Raw genomic sequence first — 19,853 nt, 5'->3', positions numbered from 1 at the left:
GAAAAAAGTCAGAAGTGGCGCTGTGGCTCAAGTGGTAGAGCGCTAGCCTTGAGCTGAAGAGCTGAGGGACAGCACCCAAGCCCAGAGTTCAGGTCCCATGACTGGACCCAAAAATAAATAAATAAACCAAGTAGAATCTCATATTTATGCCCAGGAAGGCCTGGACAGAGATCCTATTTATGCTCCCATTTAGATGGGTAACAGATCCAGTCCATCATACTAGCTATTATTGAGATGAGGTCTCAAAAACATTTTGCCCTGACTTGCCTGGAGTATGGTCTTCCTGATTTCTGCCTTCTTTGTAGCAAGGATTACAGGCTTGAACCTCTGTACCTGGCCAATACAATGGTATCAGACGGATTTTCAGTGTCAGTTTTTGCAGTGAAATCTCTCCTGAAGATCTTTGTAGAAGCAGAAGCACCCACTTTATGTGACAGAGTAAAAGTTCACTCAGTGCATGACTGTAACAGCATTTTCAGGGCAACTGGACTATGATCTAGGGAATCTCTTGAGATAGCTGGGTGCCCTAGGGTAGAGCCATACAATCTATAGACTTAAATTTATAAAAAGGTAAGTCAGATGTGGTTAGATCACATCTGTAATCCTAGATATTCAGGAGGCTGAGATCTGAGGATTGTGGTTCAAATACAGCCCAGGCAGGAAAGTCTGGGTGACTTTTGTATGTGCCAATCATGGAGCTTGAACTCAGGGCTGGGCACTGTCCTTGAAGGCTAGCACTCCACCACTTGAGTCACAGCTCCACTTTCAGGGTTTTTTTTTGGGGGGGGCGGTTAATTCTTTCTTTTTTTTGGGGTCCAGTCCTGGGCCTGAACTCTGGGCCTGGGTGCTGTCCCTCAGCTCTTCAGCTCAAGGCTAGCGCTCTACCACTTGAGCCACAGCACCACTTCCGGCTTTTTCTTTTTCTGTTTATGTGGTGCTGAGGAATCAAACCCAGGGCCCCATGCATGCAAGGCAAGCGCTCTATCACTGAGCCACTTTCCCAGCCCCAGTCTTACTGACTTTCCTGCCCAGGTTGCCCCAGCCAGCCTTGAACAAAAAAGCCAAGTGGGAGTGTAAGGCCCTGGGTTCAAGCCAACACACAAAGAAATAAGTAAACAAACATAGGCAGGCACTGGTGGCTCACTCCTGTAATCCTAGCTCCTCAGGAGATTGAGCTGGGGAGGATCTTGGTTTCCACACCAGGCCACACAGAAAAGTCTGGGAGACACTGTCTCCAAAGTACTCTGCAAAAAGCTGGACTGATGTGTGGCTCAAGTGGTAGGGTGACAGCCTAGCAAGTGTAAAGCCCTGAGTTCAAACTCCAGTACCACCACCACCACCACCACCACCAAAGTCCTATCCATTGGGTCACATCCTCTTCATTCTCCATTCCTTTGCCAGAAGGGTCCGAAATGCATTTTGGAAGAAAAGATGAGCTATTCAAATTGCTCAAGGTCACAGTCGCCAGATCAGAAGGAATGCGCTTCCGGGCTAAGGTCCTTTTCCTCTGGTCCACAGTGCCTTTCCCGCCTTGGGACACCTCCTGGCTGGCTCGTGCACGGGAGGGAAAAAAAAAAATCCTGGAGCCCCGGTTAGCTGTCGGCGCACCAGCAACAATGCCCAGCAAGGCATTGTCTCCGTGGAGTCGGCCCACCATCCCGAGGCCCGCACCGGGGGAAGCAGGGGCCTCCCCGCCACGCCAGCCACCCGGCCGCCCGCGGTCTCCAAGACTCTAACAACGCCGCGTGCCCGGGGGCGGGGCTTGCGTGGGGCCTCTCGTGATTGGTCAATCAGGACCAGGGGGCGGGCCTGGCGGGCGGGCACCGACAATGAGCCTCTATAAAAGGGAGCCCGTGGGGCCCGGGGCCCCGGATTGAGTCCTCCCCGCCCGGGGTCGCGGGTCTCTGAGTTCTGTGGCTGGCCCAGCTAGTGAGCGGGCGGGCGGCGCGTGGCGGGGCCTGCGCTACGGGGCCCGGCGTGGTGTCTGGTGGGGAGCAGCCGCCCGCTTGCTGCACCAGCCGAACGAGGCCTTGCGCGCCGTTCTTCCGAAGTCTGGTCCCCGTTGTCGCCCCCGGCCGGCCGCGCCATGGCCCTGAGGGCGGAGGGCGCCGCGCTCGACTGCTTTGAGGTGACACTCAAGTGTGAGGAAGGGGAGGACGACGATGAGGCCGTGGTGGTGGCGGTCATACCGCGCCCCGAGCCGATGCTCAGAGGTGAGGATGGCGGGGACCCCGTTTTGGCTTCCCGGCCGGGGTGGGAGTGGGGGGAGGCTCGGACCCCCGAGGCCTGGCGGGCTGGGTCCCCCGGGAGGCCCCCCCCCTCCCGGCACCCTCGGGCCTGGCGCCCCGGCCCGCGGCCCCTCCCCCTCCGGTCCGGGCCCGGCGCGCGCGCGCTCCTCCCCCGCCGGGTCTGGAATCTCCGGCCTCTCCGAGTCCCCCTCCCCCACCACGGCCCCGGGTCTGGAGACTTCGATCCACACCCGACGCTAAACGGATCTTCCGGTGCCTGGCGCCCCCTCGCCGGGGCCCAGCGCGGAGACTGGATCCCCGGGAGGGGCGCCGACTGTACGCGGGCTCTGCCTTGACTACGCCGGGGCCCGGCTGTGTCTTAGGCCGAGGGGCTGGCGAGGCCTCTAGGCCCGAGACTGGGCGCGGTAGCGACTCAGAGGGTGGAGGGAGGTATCGGGTCGACCTCCAAAAGGAGAATTTTAAGACCCCCTCCAAGAATTAGGCTTTCCCGCCCCCACCCATCCCCAGGCCTTCCCTTGTTGGAGCCACAGGTGTCAGGTTCTCCAGCAAGTGCGATGAATGAACTGCGTCCAACACCTAGTAGGAGGAAAAAAGAAGCGCTGGCTAGGTCTCCCCCCGCCCCCCCCCCTCAGCCATCTAAAAGGCATCAAGAAGCCTCTAATGGGAGGTGAGGGGCAATTTGGGAGCACGCGCTCTCCCTTCTCCCTCTACCAATTGGTTTAGTCTTCAGGGGTTTGCAAACCGTTGGAAAACAAAAGAGCCACCTTTGTGGAAGACTTAATATTCATGAAAATGCAAATATTTCTTCATTGTCCAATACCTCTTTCCGATAGGGTGAGCCATTCATTGTAATTCCACCCAAACCTAGATGTATCACCATTTCTCAACCTTATTGGGGACAAGCAGGTGATAAAACAGGGGAGTGAAAGGGTCTCTCTTTGAGAATATTTAGCATTTAGCCCATCCTCCGTTATTACTAACCCATCTCCATTAATCTGCCCAACAACCCTGTAAGGGTGGCTTCATCCCCATTAACAGGAAGGAAATAGAAGTCTAGAGAGGTTTATTCATCAACCAATGTTTATAGGGTAACAACCCAATAAACAAGTCTGGTGAAACCTTGCCTTGAACATATATATATATGGCAATGATAAGTAAACAAGTATATTGAGCTAGGTGTTACTGACTTTCACTTGTAGTTCTAGATACTGGGAAGGCTAAGATCTAGAGGATAGAGGCTAGAGGCCTGTCCATGCAGAAAAATTGCTTAAACTCCCATCTCCAAAACAGCCAGCAAAAAGCAATCTTGGAGATAATGTTTCAAGTGAGTATAGCACCAGGCTAGGGAAATGAAAGGCCCTTGAATTCAAACTCTAGTACCTCAAACACACACACACACACACACACAAAGGCCCTTGAATTCAAACTCTAGTACCTCAAACACACACACACACACACACACACACACACACACACACACACACGACATAGCTTGGTAAGAAAGGGGAGGAACAAGAAATTTCTATTGAGTAGTTAGAAAGGAGAAGCTTCTTCAATAAGGTGACTTGTTGTTGGTTGTGGGGCTTGAACTCTGGGCCTGGGCACTATCCCTCAGCAATTCAGCTCAAGGCTAGCATTCTACCACTTAAGCCACAGTGCCACTTCCAGCTTTTTCTGCTTATGTGGTGCTGAGGAATCGAACCCAGGGCCTCATGCATGCAAGGCAAACACTCTACAACCTTCCCAGCCATGCTCTACCACTTTTGAGCCACAGCACCACTTCTGGTTTTCTGGTGGTTAATTGGAGATAAGAGTATCACAGACTTTACTGCCCAGGCTGGCTTTGAACCACTAACCTCAGATCTCAGCCTCCTGAGTAGCTAAGTTTACAGGTGTGAGCTACCAGCTCCCTGCAAAGGTGACTTTTAAAAAAATATAATTTTATTGTTATTAAAGTGTGTAAGTTGGGCTGGGAAGGTGGCTCAGTGGTAGAGCGCTTGCCTTGCATGCATGAGGCCCTGGGTTTGATTCCTTAACACCACATAAGCAAAAAGAAAAATGCCAGAAGTGGCGCTGTGGCTCAAGTGGTAGAGCGCTAGCCTTGAGCTGAAGAGCTGAGGGACAGCACCCAGGCCCAGAGTTCAGGCCCCACGACCGGACCCAAAAAAATAAAAAATAAAGTGTGTAAGTCAGGTAATGAGTTTTTTATTTTTTGTTTTGGCTGGTGCTGGGGCTTGAACTCTGGGCCTGAGCTGAGCACTGTTTCTTTTGCTCAAGGCTAGTGCTTTACCTCTTGAGCCACAGCGCCACTTCTGGCTTTTTCTGAGTAGTTTATTGGAGACAAGGGTCTCCAGCTTTCCTGCCTGGGCTACCTTTGAACCATGATCCTCAGATCTCAGCCTCCTGAGTAGCTAGGATTACAGGTGTGAGCCACAGACATAGAGGAAGTTAGAGATCCAGCCCTGGAAATAGCTGGAGGGAAGAGCCTTTTAGGCAGAGAAAAGATCAAGTGTAGATAATTTAAGTATGTGAGAAGGTGAATTTCAGGCTTTTGGCCTAAGCAACTGAAGGATGCTTTCCTGTATTGAGAAGGAAGGAGACTGGGTATATGTAGAGTTGGGATATTGGAAGTTAAGTTTTGAAAATGGTAAATTCAAGATGCCAATTACGAGCAAGTTTGATGGTGTATACCTATAATCTTGACTGAGGCAGAATCACAAGAAGGCCAGTCTGGGCCATATAGCATTCTGGTAGGAAGTGTAAATATATGAGCATCATTAAGAGGCAATAATAAAGGTAAGAATCAGAGGGAAGAGGCCAAGCAAGGAGTCCAAGGACCGGAGTCCTGGATGGAAGGGAGGGTAGAGATTGATTCAGTCCTTTATCACTGGTAAGCTCTGTTGGTGTTGGAGATTTTAGACTAAATTTTGGCTTGCAGTGTGCAGAGGACACAAGGTGCCATGCTTTGGAGGGAAGGTGAAAAGGTGGGGCTCACACCTATAACCCATAGCTACTCAGGAGGCTGAATCCTGAGGATTACAGTTCAAAGTCCTCCCAGGCAGGAAAGTCCCAGAGAGTCTGATCTCTAATTATCAAAACAAAAACCAATAAAACCTGACATGGACCTGTGGCTCAAGTGGTAGAGCATTAGCTCAGGGACAGCACCGAGACCCTGAATTGAACCCTCAGGGTTTGCACACATACCCTACTGTGGGGAGAACCCTGCAAGGGTGCCTGAGAAGCAGCAGTGGAAAAGCAGAAAAAGAAGCTTGATTGGTGCCCTGTATATATCTGGAGTTAAAAATCTAGCTGGAAAGCTGACAGGCTGAGGAACTTCCTGCTGGGTTCACTGGTAACCTTTAGGAGAGCTGGTTTGAGGGAGTGGTGGGAAAGAATGGATGACCACTGAGAGGTCAGGGGTCCTGTCTCATGGGAAGTGAGTACAGTTCACCTGAGCCCTAGATTGGCCCAGGCCAAGGCTCAGGTCTGTTCTGGATACAGCTCCTAGGTGTTAGCTTGTGTTTGTTCATCCTTTCTGGTGCAAGTAAGAGGTCAAAGAGCCACCATAGACCCTTGCCAGAAACAGTGACCTATCCAGCTAACATCGGTCTTAAGACACTTGGTGAGCTGTAAAGGGTTTCTCTCCCATCAGAGCTTCTCTCTTTCCCTTCCTCTTCTCTGTCTTCCCCTTCCCTTTTTGTCCCCTTCCCTCTTCTGACTGACTGTCTGTCTGTCTCTCTGTCTGTCTCTCTGTCTCTCTCTCTGTCTCTCTCTCTCTCTCTTGCTGTTTTTGTCTCTCTCCAGTTTCTGTTGGTTAATTGAAGATGAGTCTCATGGAATTTCCTACCTGGGCTGTTTTTGAAACATGATCCTTAGATCTCAGCCTTTTGAGAAGCTAGGATTGTAGGCGTCAACCACCAGCACCCAACTTTTTTTATGCTAGTCCTGGGGCTTGAACTCACGAAGCCTGGGCATTGTCCCTGAGCTGCTTTTATTCAAGGCTAGCACTCTTATCACGAGCCACAGTGCCATTTCTGGCCTTTTCTGTTTATGTGGTACTGAAGAATTGAACCCAGGGCTTCATGCACGCTAAAAAAGTACTCTATCACTAAGCTACATTCCCGGCCCTCAACTTTTTATCTTGTTATTGTGGGATCTGGAACTAGCCTTAGACCAAGGTCCTTCTCTGCTTTGTAACTACAGTTATGCAGTACCGGGCCAGCTTTAGGCTTAGTTCCAATTCTGGAGCTTGAACTCAGCGCCTTGATACTGTCCCTTAGCTTTTTCTCTCAAGGATAGTGCTTTATAACTTGAGCCACAGTTCTTCTAGCTTTTTGGTGGTTAGTTGGAGATAAGATACTCATGGAGGGCTGGGAAGGTGGCTCAGTGGTAGAGCGCCTGCCTTGCATGCATGAGGCCCTGGGTTTGATTCCGCAGCACCACATAAACAGAAAAAAAAAAGCTGGAAGTGGCGCTGTGGCTCAAGTGGTAGAGCACTAGCCTTGAGCTGAAGAGCTGAGGGACAGCGCCCAGGCCCAGAGTTCAGGCCCCACTACCGGACCCAAAAAAAAAAAAGTCTCATGCCGGGCGCTGGTGGCTCATACCTGTAATCCTAGCTACTCAGGAGGCTGAGATCTGAGGATCGCGGTTCAAAGCCAGCCCTGGCAGGAAAGACCGTGAGACTCCTATCTCCAATAAACCACCAGAAAACCGGAAGTGGCGCTGTAGCTCAAGTGGTAGAGCGCTCGCCTTGAGCTGAAGAGCTGAGGGACAGCGCCCAGGCCCAGAGTTCAAGCCCCACGACCGACCAAAAAAAAAAAAAAAGTCCACGGACTTTGCGTCCCAGGTCTGGCTTCAAACTGAGAGCCTCAGATCTTAGCCTCCTAAGTAGCTAGGATTACACATGTGAGCCACTGGTACCTGGCTCTAGCTTAACTTTTTTTTTTTTGCAGGTGGGAGGTGGTGCTGGAGAACAATGCAGGGCTTTATGCATGCTAGGCAAGGGTTCTATCACTGAGCTACATCCCCAGTCCAACTCCAGCTTGTCTTTTATATAACCTTGCTAACTTTTGCCCAGACTAGTTTTTTTGGGGCTTGGGGGGGAAGCAATTGTGGGGCCTAAACTCTGGGCCTGGGCGCTGTCCCTCAGCTCTTCAGCTCAAGGCTAGTGCTCTACCACTTGAGCTACAGCGCCACTTCCGGTTTTTTCTGCTTATGTGGTGCTGAGGAATCGAACCCAGAGCCTCATCCATGCAAGGCAAGCGCTCTACCATTGAGCCACCTGCCCAGCTCCTAGGCTAGTCTTGAACAATGATCCTCTCATACAGGAGAATGGCTAGAATTACAGGTTTATGCCACCATGGTTGACCTGTGCAGTGCTAGTTCAAGAACACAGAGCAGGTAGAACAGGTGGCATATGGTTCAGTAGGGGCAAAGCCATCACTGCAAATACTCGGGGAGCACTGGTCAAGGCTAGTTGTGAGGGGGCCAGAGCGTGTTTTGAAGACCTGTTCTTCAACATGTAGAGGAACCAGCAGGTGAGCCACTGACAGAATATCTTTTCTCCCCCATGGGGACCAGAAGATGATAAAATTTAGTGTCACGAAAATCAAGTACAGTTACAGCCAACCATGAGGAGTATGTCATAGGAATGATGTCACCAAATAGTCAAGAGTTTTGGGCAGATGTCCAGAGACTGCCAACCTGGGAAACATGGAGCCTAAGACCCAGGACTGATAAGAGGTGTAGAGATATTAGGCTTTGTGCACGTGCCTGGAGCTTTGTGAGATCTGGTGGGAAGAACACTGCATGGCCCTCACCTGTCCCACATAGATGTGTTCTAAGCATCATTTCCAGCCATGGGCATCTTTACAGACATTTTCCTTCCATTCTCAGTAACCCAACAGGAGAAGACCCCGCCACCTCGGCCCAACCTTTTGGAGGCAGGTGGAGATGGCTGTGAAGAGCCCAAGCAGCAAGTGTCTTGGGAACAGGAGTTCCTGGTGGGAAACAGCCCTGGAGGCGGTGGGCGGACACTGTGCATGGTGTGTGGGTCAGAGATCCGGTTCCCCTCGGCCGAAACAGCACGCATGCACATTCTGGAGCAGCATCCACACACCCTAGATCTGAGCCGCTCTGAGAAGAACAACATCCTGGAGGCCTGGAGTGAAGGAGTGGCCCTTTTGCAAGATGTCCAAGCTGAGCAGCCATCCCTACCGAGCCCAGGTAGGGAGGGTGGGGGCCGAGGGAGAAGCAGGGCCCGTGGGAGCCCTGGGAGCTCAGTGGGCCTTTGCCCCTTCAGAATCAGGCCAGGATGTCCAGCCAGATCCAGACTCCAACCCGAACACTGCCAGGATGCCAGCAGAGATCGTGGTCCTCCTGGACTCCGAGGACAACCCTCTCCCTAAAAGGAGCCGGCCTAGAGGACTCCGCCCCCTTGAGCTGCTTGGTCAGTCAACAGGGGACCTTGGGAAGGTGGTGTGGGCGGGGGTGAGGGGTGAAGCACAAGCCCTATGATCTAGGCTGGGGCAGGAAGGTGTTGTTAGGAGCCTGAGGCTGTGGGGTTCAGGCATGGTGGCCTCATCTTTTATTTTGCAGCTGCCCCTGCTACAGAGCCAGGAAATAATAATAAGAAGTCCCGCACTCAGAGATGGAAGGAACCCTCTGGGGAAGAGCCTGTGAGAAAGAAGAGAGGAAGGCCAGTGACCAAAAACTTGGATCCTGACCCAGGTAAGTGTTGGCCCTGGCCACATAGTGTAGGCATGGCCAGGCAGGGGGCATCTGCAGCTCTCTGGGGGTAAAAGCTGACCATTCTTGCTGTCCTCCATCCCAGACCCTCCATCCCCAGACTCACCAGCTGAGGCATTCGCAGCACCAGCCGAGGTCCGCCACTTCACTGATGGCACCTTCCCTCCTGGCTTCGTCCTCCAGCTCTTTTCTCATACCCAGCTTAGAGCCACAGACAACAAGGACTGTCCTAAAGAGGGCCAGGCAGCAGGAGAAGGCCTACCCCAGGCAGTAAGCCCCTCTTCAGGTGAGCCCTTCTGAGGGGACCATAAGGGAGGAGGGCAGGCAGTATCCTGGGTTCCAACCTCTGAAGTTGCTCTGTAGTACAGCCTAGGCTAAACAACTGAGCATTTCCCAGTGTTCTCAGGACTTCTCTGGAGATGGTCATTAGGTTGGGCATCTCCTGAAAAGCCTTGACCTCCAGTTGTACTCATAAAGCCCTCTCCAGCTGGAGCCCAAAAGGAACCCACCTTACCTTCACCATGGTGCAGAAGCAGCCCAGATGGGGTGTTTGGCAATTCCCACAAATGTTAAACTAGATGTATGTGTCTGTAATCACAGTACTTGGGAGGCTGAGAGGCAAGATGATTAAGAGTACAAGGCTAGCCTGGGCTAAGTAGTGAGACCTGTTTCAGAAACCATAAGGTATGGAAGAAATAGGTAAGAAGACCACATAGATACTCCCTAGAGATACCAGTTCTATGATGGCAAGTGCTTGTGTTTGCATCTGTCCACTGATTTTAAGAAGCTTCTGTACAGTTCATTTGGGCCTCACAAAAATGCTTTGTAAAGGCAGGCATGGTGGCACAGTCTATAATCCTAGCACTCAAGAAGCTAAAATGGAGGGATTGTGAATGAGTTTAGTGAGACCTTATCTCAAAAACAAAACAAAACAAAAACTTCTTTTTTTGGGTCCAGTCATGGGGCCTGAACTCTGGGCCTGGGCGCTGTCCCTCAGATCTTCAACTCAAAGCTAGCGCTCTACCACTTGAGCCACAGTGCCACTTCCGGCTTTTTTCTTTTTGCTTATGTGGTGCTGAGGAATCGAACCCAGGGCCTCAGGCATGTAAGGCAAGCGCTCTGCCACTAAGCCACCTTCCCAGCCCAACAAAACAAAAACTTAATATGAAAAGGGCAAGTATCCCTTTGTCTAGATGGAGAATCTGAGTTTCAAAAAGATGGCTCATTCCTCCCCAGAGTCCACTGTATGAGTTTCCCACTTGCTGCTGAAATAACTTACTACAAACTTAGTGGCTTAAAACAGCACATATTTATTTTATAGTCAGAAGACCAAAATGAGTCTCCCTAAGCTAAATGTAAGGTATTGGCAGGCTGTGTTTATTTCTGGAAGCTGTAGGGAAAAATCTGTTTTCTTGCCTTCCTAACTTTTGGAGTCTTCCCGTATTCCTTGGTTTGTGGCCTCTTCATATTCTCAAAGCCAGCAGTGGCTAGTAGAGGTTCTCAAGATGCCATCTTTGAGTCATCTAACTTTCTTCCTCATTTAAGGACCCTTGTGTTTACAGTGAACATTTTCAAATAATCCAGGCAGATCTATTTATCTATCCATTTTTGTAGTTTGGAGCATAGAACCCAGAGTCTGGCACAGGCTAGGCAAGTGCCCATTTCTTCTTCTAAGTCAGCTGATTAACAACCTTAATTATATGTTCAACTTAATTCCCCCTTGCTGTATAATAAGACATTTGCAGGTTCTGAGGATTCACTGGCATTGGCTCTTAACAGTTTGATTGCTTTCTTCTGCTTCTTCGCAAAGCTCCGTGTGTCTGTATTTGTGTTTGCTTTTGTTTACTTATTTACCAAAACAGGCCCCCTTTTCTCCTCTCAAGACAGGCCTCACCCCTTCACGTAGATCACAGTTCTAACTGTCTCAAGTTTCAGCTTGAGTCACGTTCCAATGCTGCCTCCCTGGGTTCACTTGGCCCACTTGGACTTGAGTGTTTCCGAGTCTCCGCTCACCCATGGATCTCCTAGATGGCTGGCCTCTCCACTGTGTAATGGATCTTCCAGTCTCATGCTTGAAGCGGGCCTTCGTTTCCTGTCCCAGGGTGCCCTGTGCCCAAACTCTACCTGTCTGGGGTGGTGAGTAGAGGAGCAGAGAATCCTTGAGGTTTAAGTTTGTTTGGGGTGAGTGGGTACAGTGGAGGGATGGGGCTCCATAAGCCTACAAATGTTAGGAGAGGGCCAGAGGAGGGTAGCTGTGTGTTGTTGGCAACAGCATGATTTGTGGGGCTTGGAGATGGTACACTTAAGTAATACAATGACAAAGGTCATGGCACTTGCTCCCAAGGGAAGTTGTGGAGAATAAGAGGCACAAGGCAGGCTTTGGTCCAGAAAACTCAAGTCTGTTGGGAGCTAACTCACTGGTGGTAGGGAGGCCCCATGCTGGAGGAACCCAGAGCCTGGACAGATTTCTCAAACCAGAGAAGGTTCTTTTCTGTATGCTTGTGTATGTGGTGACATTCTCTAAAAGATTGGGAGGAATGATCCTATCATTAAAAAAAAATAATAAAAAGTTTATTTTTTTAGCGCTTAGAAACGATTCCTCAGCACCACATAAGCAGAAAAAAAAAAAAAGCCGGAAGTGGTGCTATGGCTCAAGTGGTAGAGCGCTAGCCTACCACTAGGACAGCGCCCAGGCCCAGAGTTCAGACCCTAGGACCGGATCAAAAAAATAAATAAAAGAAATGGCTTTGGAGCTGGGCACCCTTGGCTCATGCCTGTAATCCTAGCTACTCAGGAGGCTGAGATCTGAGGATCACACACGGTTCAAAGCCAACCTGGTCAGAAAAATCCATGAGACTGATTGCCAATATATTACTCAAAAAGTTGGAAGTGGACGGGCTGGGAAGGTGGCTCAGTGGTAGAGCGCTTGCCTTGCATGCCTGAGGCCCTGGGTTCGATTCCTCAGCACCACATAAGCAGAAAAAAGCTGGAAGTGGCGCTGTGGCTCAAGTAGTAGAGCACTAGCCTTGAGCTGAAGAGTTAAGGGACAGTGCCCAGGCCCAGAGTTCAGCACCCATGACTGACCAAAAAAAAAAAAAAAAAGGGAGGGGGGGAGAAAGCTGGAATTGGCACTGTGGCTCAAGTGGTAGAGCGCTAGCCTTGAGCAAAAGAAGCTCAGGGACAGTGCCCCGGCCCTGAATTCAAGCCCCAGGACCAGGCTTCTCCCCCCCCCCCCCCCAAAAAAAAAAAGGCTTTAGTTGTTGAAATGGTTCCTATGGATAAGTTAACCAAGCTGAGGGAGCTGGATATGAGGCTGTCTGGGAAGATTCTAGAGTTTTCCAAGGCCTTTGTAGGAGGAGTTATACAGTGTCTAGGACAGAAGAGAAGTGAGCTGGAAGGTCCACTCGTAAGTCACAGAGGGAGAAGGCTTTTTTGTTGTGCTGACATTGGTTTGAGTAGTACCTGGGGGCTTAGTCAGAATGCTTGAGTGAGGCACAGGGACTTGTAACCTGAACTTGGCAGGAGTGTAGTGGGCAAGTGTGGCATCCATGGGACTGGTAGCCTCACACAGGCCCTGTATTCTGCTCACTGGTATGTCCTCAGTACCTACAACAGTGCCTGGCAAAAGGACAACTCAGACAGATGACCATGCCTGTCTTTTTGTCAGTCAAGTGTTGGCTTTCCAGAGTCCCTGAGGAGAGGTTGGCCGCAGCTTCTGCTAGAGGAACAGTGCATCTGTGGGCGCACACAGACAGACATACACACACAGATGCATTAGTCCAAGGGAGAGTGTGAAATGATAGGGCATTTGGGCAGGGCTGGTGAGTGTTTTCTAGGGCCAGGGCCTAAAGGGGCTTAGTCTGTCCCAAAGACAGGTAACTTCTCCCAGTTTTCTTTCTTTTTGAGGGACGGGGGGATCAAGGGGAGTTCCAGTCCTGGGACTTGAACTGTCTCTGAGCTGCTTTTTTGCCTGGCACTGTCCCTGAGCTTCTTTTGATCAAGGTTAGCTTTCTACCACTTGAGCCACAGTGCCACTTCTGGCTTTTTCTGTTTATATGGTACTGAGGAATCGAACCCAGGGTTTCATGAATGCTAAGCAAGCACTCTACTAAGCCACATTCCCAGCCCCCAGTTTTCTTTTTTTCTTTCTCTTTTTTTTAACCAGTATTGGGGCTTAAACTTGCTTGAGCCCTATCCCTTTGCTTTTTGACTCAAGTCTAGTGTTCTACCACTTGAGTTACTGCTCCACTTCTAGCTTCTTTTTGCTGATTAATTAGGGTTTCATGGATTTTCCTGCCCAGGCTGGCTTCAAACCATGATCCTCAGATCTTAGATTCCTGAGTAGCTAGGATTATAAGTGTGAAACACTAGCACCCAGCCCAGCTTGCTTTTTATACCTCTGGATGGGGCTCTCCTGCCCATGTCCCATGCTTCACTCTTCTGAATCCCTACCCCATACATCTGCCTTCTCACCTCCAGCAAGAACTGACACTTGACCATGGTAACTCAGGAAGTCCCTAGGGGTGGGAATGTGGCTCAGTGGTAGAGTGCTTGTATAGCTTGCATTGAAGCCCTGGGTTCAATTCCTTAGTATCACATAAACAGAAAGAAGTGGTGCTGTGGCTTAAGTGGTTAAAGTGCTAACCTTGAGCAAAAGAAGCTCAGGGACAGTGCCCCGGCCCTGAGTTCAAGCCCCAGGACTGGCACAAAAAAAAAAAAACATAGAGCTAAGAGAAACCAGGGACTTTTTTTTTTCTTTTTTTCTTTTTCTTTTTTTCTTTTTTTTGCTACTCCTTAGGCTTGAACTCAAGGCCTGGACACTGTCCCTGGGCTTCTTTTTACTCAAGTGTGCCACCACTTGAGCCACAGTGCCACATCTGGCTTTTTCTGTTTATGTGGTACTGAAGAGTCAAACACAGGGCTGCATGTATGAGATGCAAGCACTCTACCACTAAGCCACATTCCCAGCTTCCCGCCTCTCCAGCGCTTACTACATATTGAACTTCCCTGGCATGCTATCTCCTAAAAATAAGCTATAGAAAGTATTATGATTCTGTTCTCCAGGAGGGGAAACTATGTCAGGTGTGGGGGTCCCCAATGACCCAGTAACTCTGGAGACTGGGGCATATGGATTACTTGAGCTTAAGAGTACAGGCCAACCTGGGCAGTATAACCAAGTACCTGGCTTAAAAAACAAGGGGTATGGCCAGGAGCCAGGCTCAGGCCTGTAAGCCTAACTACTCAGGAAGCTGAGATCAGAGGACCATGGGGTTCAAAGCTAGCCCAGGCAGAAAAGTCTCATGTTCAATTTACCACCAGAAAACAAAGTGTGGTGTGGCTCAAAATGGTACAGTATTAGCCTTGAGCAAAAAAGCTCAGGGAAGGCCGAGTTCAAGCCCCACAACTGACAAACAATAAAACAAGGGGTATATGGGGACTAGACAGTGGTAGACCACTTGCCTAGCATATATATGAAGTTCTAAATTTGATCCCTAGCACTAGGGAAGAAAAAAAAGCTGGGTGTGGTAGTGCCCACTTGTAATCCCATCCTCTTGGTTAGGAAGTGAAGTATAGGCAAACCCTGGCAGGAAAAAAAGCCCATCTTGGCCAACAAGCTCAGGTATAGTGGTACTGACTTGTAATCCCATCTATATGAGAGGTATAAGTAGGAGGGATCTCAGTCCAAGGTTGCCAAGCAGCAGACCTAAGGCAGGTTAATTACCTCATCTAGGGTCACTTGCTTACTAAGCTATGTCTCTCTTTCCACTAAGCCCATCTGCAAGCTGTGTGCAGCCGTTCCTTCCCCCCTTCCCTGCCACTGTCTCCAGGCCTCCATTTCTTCTGGCACAGGACTGAGCTGCCCTCAGCCAAGGCTAGCCCTTTTCCCCAGGTCTAGGGCCAATGGGGTCTCTCCTCTCTGTTGCCCTGTCTTCTTCAGATCTTCCCCATCAACCTGCACAGAGCTGTAATTTGTCTTTTCTTAACCTCTTATTCTTTCCACTGTCAGTGCATCTTTGGATCCTGAAGGCCTTTTCTTTACTGACTGCCTGTCATCTCTTTGTGGACTCCACTTGAATCACTTAGTTTTATCTGCCACAGTCCAGCCTGAAATTGTTTTTTGTTAGGATTCACTGACTTCTTCAAAATTAAACCCAGTGGTCAGTTCTTATGTCCTTCCCTTCCTTTCTTTTCTTCTTTTCTCTTTTTTTCTTTTGCAGTACTGGGGAATGAATTTAAGACCTAGCTTGAGCCTACCACTTGAGCCACATCCCCAATCCATTGATTGGTCTTTCATTCTTGCTGTGGCAGCACCAGGGAGTAGACCTGTCGCTCGTGCTTTCCTCCTAGCAACAACTTTGTTCCCCTGGCTGTTCCATGTGTTCCTTTTTCTCTCCCTGGTGTGCATGTGCACTGCACACTGCAGGGGCCCCTTCCCTCACAACACACACACACACACACACACACACACACACACACACACACACACACACACACACACACACACACACACACACACACACACACACACACACACACACACACACACACACACACACACACACACACACACACACACACACACACACACACACACACACACACTCACTCACAATGAGACTCTGGGCTGGCCTCAACTAGGCCTCCAAAGTACTAGGATTATAAACATGTGCCACCACCTGGCACTTCTGTTTCTCTTTTTTTTTTGGATTGACTAAAAGATCAACATCCAGGGCTGGGAATGTGGTTTAGTTGTAGAGTGCTTGCCTAGCATGCACAAAGCCCTGTGTTCAATTCCTTAGCACCACATAAATAGAAAAAGCTGGAAGTACTGCTGTGGCTCAAGTGGTAGAGGGCTAGTCTGGCATTAGTCTCTACCACTTATTCCAGTTCCCCTTTCCTAGGAAACTGGCAGCCCCATCTTTCCATTTGCTCTGGTCAAACTCCAAAGTTGTCCTGCTTCTCCAGTCCCATATCAGTAAGCTTCTAAAAGAGGTTCAGAGTTTAGAGTTGGGTGTAGTTGACTCAGGCCTGTAAGCTAAGTGTGGTGGTATGCACCTTGACAAGGAGAGTTTGGAGAACAGAAAACGTACTGGCCCTGGACAAAAAGTATCTGTGTTATGAAGTAAACTACCAGGAGATATCAACCACACACACAGTAGTTGATAAAAAGTCTTTATTAGCTGGCCAGTGACTACATTGTGCATTCGTGTGCCCCAAAATGCAGTCCTGAGCCCCCTTTCAGGACACATAAATTTACATCCTTGTTTGCTCAGGGGAGGAAAGTTCCTAATAGTTCTTCCCGGCAGGTCCAAGCCAAATGGGAAGTTAAGAGAAGCCAAGCACAGCATTGAGCGAGGGCCACATGGCCATTACTAGAGCTCATTTCTAGGACCAATTACTTAGGAACATAAACGGAACAGTGGACATACTTTTTAATGTTGGGGCTGGGAAGGTGGCTCAGTGGTAGAGTGCTTGCCTTGCATGCCTGAGGCCCTGAGTTCGATTCCTCAGCACCACATAAGCAAAAAGAAAAAAGCCGGAAGTGGTGCTGTGGCTCAAGTGGTAGAGCACTAGCCTTGAGCTGAAGAGCTGAGGGCCAGCGCCCATGCCCAGAGTCCAGGCCCCACGACCGGACCCCCAAAAAAAAAATACATATATATATATTTTAAATGTTAAACCATAAGGAACCAGTCTCACGGCTAGGAGTGCAGTTCTATCTTTTAAGGAGTCATAAAAGCAAAATGGAGTTATAGAAGCTAAGGGTAGACTCTAGGGCAGTGAGGCTTAATAAGCTCTTATTACATCTGGAAAATAAAACAAAAAGGGTGAGGGCATGGCTTTCAAGTGGTAGAGCACAGAGTTACCTCCTACCTCCTTCATTGCCACTCCCCATGCTTGCTACCTGCAACTTTTTTTTTTTTTTTTTTTTTTTGGTCAGAGGTGGGGCCTGAACTCTGGGCCTGGGTGCTGTCCCTCAGCTCTTCAGCTCAAGGCTAGCATCCTACCACATGAATCACAGCGCTACTTCCGGCTTTTTCTGCTTATGTCGTGCTGAGGAATTGAACCCAGGGCCTTATGCATGCAAGGCAAACACTCTACCACTGAGCTACCTTCCCAGCCCCAGGACCTGCAACTTTCTAACTAGTCTCTGTCTTTTGAGCTTTGCCAGCTGTTCTCTGAAAGCAGTCAGTGTTCTTACTAAAACACACCAGTCACTGTTGGGCTCCTCACACTGCTGCTCTCACTTGGCGAAAGTCAGTCAGTGTGAAGGCTGGTGTCCTTCCCCACATGCCTGACCTGCTGGCAGGGCTGGCCTTGCCTTGCTGTTCTATGGTATCTGGCAGCATCTGCATTTGCTCTTTCCTCTATCTCCCGCCAGCTCTATGGCCGCCTCTCAGCTCCCTCTACATCTCTGCTCTGCAGTTGCTGGCTCTCCCACTCCTTGTCATGTGTGCTGTGGTGTTGCTCCTGCCTGTGGATAACATGAGTATCTTTGACTTATCAGTCCTTCCTTTTTTTTGCTAGTCCTGGGGATTGAACTCAGGGCCTGGGCATTCTACTACTTGAGCCAATGCACACTTACAGCTTTTTCTGAGTAGTTTATTGGAGATAAGAGTCTCATGGACTTGTCTACCAAGGTTATCTTCAAACCACAAGCCTCAGATCTCAGCCTCCTGAGTAGCTAAGAATACAGGCGTGAGCCTCTGGCTCCTGGCCTGGTTTTGTTCTTAGTTGGCTCTCAATAGCATGTCAGTCCCAAGAAGTCAGCATGGTTGGCTCCACTTGCTGCTGTGTCCCTAGCAACTGTGGAACAGTATGGGGAACATGGGAGTTGCCCATGCCCTAAGTTATTGTTGAGTTGATGAGCATATGAGTAGGGTTTTGTCTTTCCCCAAGGGGCTTATAGTTCACCAGAAACACAAGCCAGATTATGCAAACACAAAACAGCTGGCCCAGTTGTGCAACCCAGTGGTTTTAAACTTGAGGAGTCATTTTAAATGCTTCCAAGCTATATGGCAAAATGGTACCTGTTTTCTCTGCTGTGTTTTCATAATTGTGTCTAAAAATAATGGAAAAACAACACTGCAAAGAATTTGAATATAGGCCATGCAGTTCCCATTGATGTTCCTGGTTTTGCTTTCCAATGTAATGAAATTTGTGGTAACTGAGGTGTGAACTCAGGACCTTATGCTTGCTCTACTGTTGAGCCTCCCGTAGTCCGGTTTAATGGGCCCATGTCACAGAAGACATGGTAGCTACACGGTAACCACAACATTCTGCCCTCGCTATCTGGAAGCCCCATGTTGCCATTTTGAGTAGCTTCCCCTGATCCTGAAAGGTAGCTGTAGAACCCAGCTCAAGCTGCAAAGCTGCTATGCTCTCCAGGGTTCTGTCTCTGCACACACAGCTCTGTGGGGACAAAGCAACATCCTATATTGCCACCTTAACTCCTAGTCAGTCCTGGGGCCAGGTGTCTCAGTGGGATTTATATGAGATGGAGTCAGCTGGCGGTAGGAGTTGAAGAGGTGATGTATATCACTAAGCAGGAGGAAGCCTTCATGGCAGTGCCTGGCCTGCTTGAGAGGGTAACACTTTATGCCAGTCAAGCTTGCTACCTCCCAATGCCCTCTGCTTCTGCTCACATAGGCACTGGGAGGATGGTTAAACAGCTGTTAGGAACATTTCCCGGCTCTGGAGGGCCTTCCTCTTACTTTCTGTTCTGTCCCTGCCTAGCTCCCCCTCCGGGGCTTCGAGGGACACTGGATCTCCAGGTTATCCGAGTGCGGATGGAGGAGCCCCCAGCTGTCAGCCTCTTGCAAGACTGGTCCAAGCACCCCCAGGGCACCAAGGGGGTGGGAGCAGGTGACAGCTCAGACTGGCCCACAGTTCTCTCAGAATCCAGTGCTACTGTGCGGGGACAGCCAGAAGCGGAAAGTGGGGAGTAAGTTCTTGCTTTCCTGGGGGGCAGAGGGAAGAAAGGCAGCATCTCCCTTTGGCCTACCACTCAGCTATCATCTCAGCCACCTGATAGAGAATTTTAACACCAAATATCAGGCAGGGTGGAGGGGCAGGCGGGCAGCATCATCTCCATCACTTTGGGGTACTGGTAGGTGTGGGCCCTTCGCGGGGTCTGAGGCCAGGCTCCCGAGGTAGGCAGTGGTGGCTGGCGCTATTGTGAGCTGGGGCATTGGGCCTGTGGAGAACACCCATCCCAATCATTTGTGACCCCTCCACCTCCTCCCACCCATGTTTAGCCCCCTACCATTCTCCCCTGGCGCAGTGCCTTACGCAGAGGTGGTCACAGCGGGGTTTGAACTGAGTCCCACTACCTCGGGGGACACCTTCTCCCCAACTTGTTCAGGCTTCTCCACCAGGAAGCCTCCATTACCTCTTCCCACTCTGTCCCTGAAAAGTCATCCATTCACCCATTCTTCCTTTCACCTGTTGTCCTGTTGTATATATTGCCTTTGTTGACAATAAATTATTTTTTTTTATTAAGAGTTCAGTCTGGGCCATCTTTGGGGACAAGGACCTCCTGGGGCCAACGTGAGCGCCATGAGGGCTGGAAGACAGTGCTGGGCAGAGGCCGCCTGTCCCGGGGGTGGAGCAGTGAGCAACGCCAGGGCAAGATTTGCTTTACCCCTGGGCCTGTCTTGACTTGTCAGTTACTTAGGGAAGAGTGGCTTCCCTCCTTTAACCCACTCTGGAAAGGAGATCAGAAACACACTGTTGTGTGGCTAATTTGTTCACTAGGCTTCAGTAGACCATAGTGGGTCAGGAGCACGCATCCACGGAGCACAGAGTTGGGGAATTTCTCAAGTGGAATCATCCTGGCCTTCCTGCAAGCCCCTCTTA

At 50.0% G+C, this 19,853-nt stretch overlaps 1 protein-coding gene across 5 annotated transcripts; it reads left to right on the top strand.

Moving 5' to 3' along the window:
* Positions 1 to 1,901: 1,901 nt before the first annotated feature.
* LOC138814845 (spindlin interactor and repressor of chromatin-binding protein-like) lies at positions 1,902 to 19,498 on the top strand. 5 transcript variants are annotated; one of them, XM_070003914.1, is made up of 7 exons: positions 1,902 to 2,213; positions 8,145 to 8,474; positions 8,551 to 8,697; positions 8,847 to 8,978; positions 9,097 to 9,282; positions 11,025 to 11,132; positions 18,732 to 19,498. In XM_070003914.1, the coding sequence occupies exons 1-7, from the start codon at positions 2,087 to 2,089 to the stop codon at positions 18,941 to 18,943; spliced, it is 1,242 nt and encodes a 413-aa protein (XP_069860015.1). In that variant the 5' UTR covers positions 1,902 to 2,086; the 3' UTR covers positions 18,944 to 19,498. The 5 variants fall into 5 exon arrangements, with proteins under 5 accessions (XP_069860015.1, XP_069860014.1, XP_069860016.1 ...); XM_070003913.1 differs by having other exon boundaries at positions 9,082 to 9,282; XM_070003915.1 differs by lacking the exon at positions 11,025 to 11,132 and having other exon boundaries at positions 9,082 to 9,282.
* Positions 19,499 to 19,853: the final 355 nt, after the last annotated feature.

This window comes from Dipodomys merriami, unplaced genomic scaffold (genome assembly GCF_024711535.1).
Source record: "Dipodomys merriami isolate MVZ:Mamm:240054 unplaced genomic scaffold, mDipMer1.0.p SCAF_617, whole genome shotgun sequence".
Taxonomy (NCBI): domain Eukaryota; kingdom Metazoa; phylum Chordata; class Mammalia; order Rodentia; family Heteromyidae; genus Dipodomys; species Dipodomys merriami.
The sequence above is the reverse complement of the archived record's forward strand: the minus strand, read 5'-3'. Positions and strand labels throughout refer to the sequence as shown.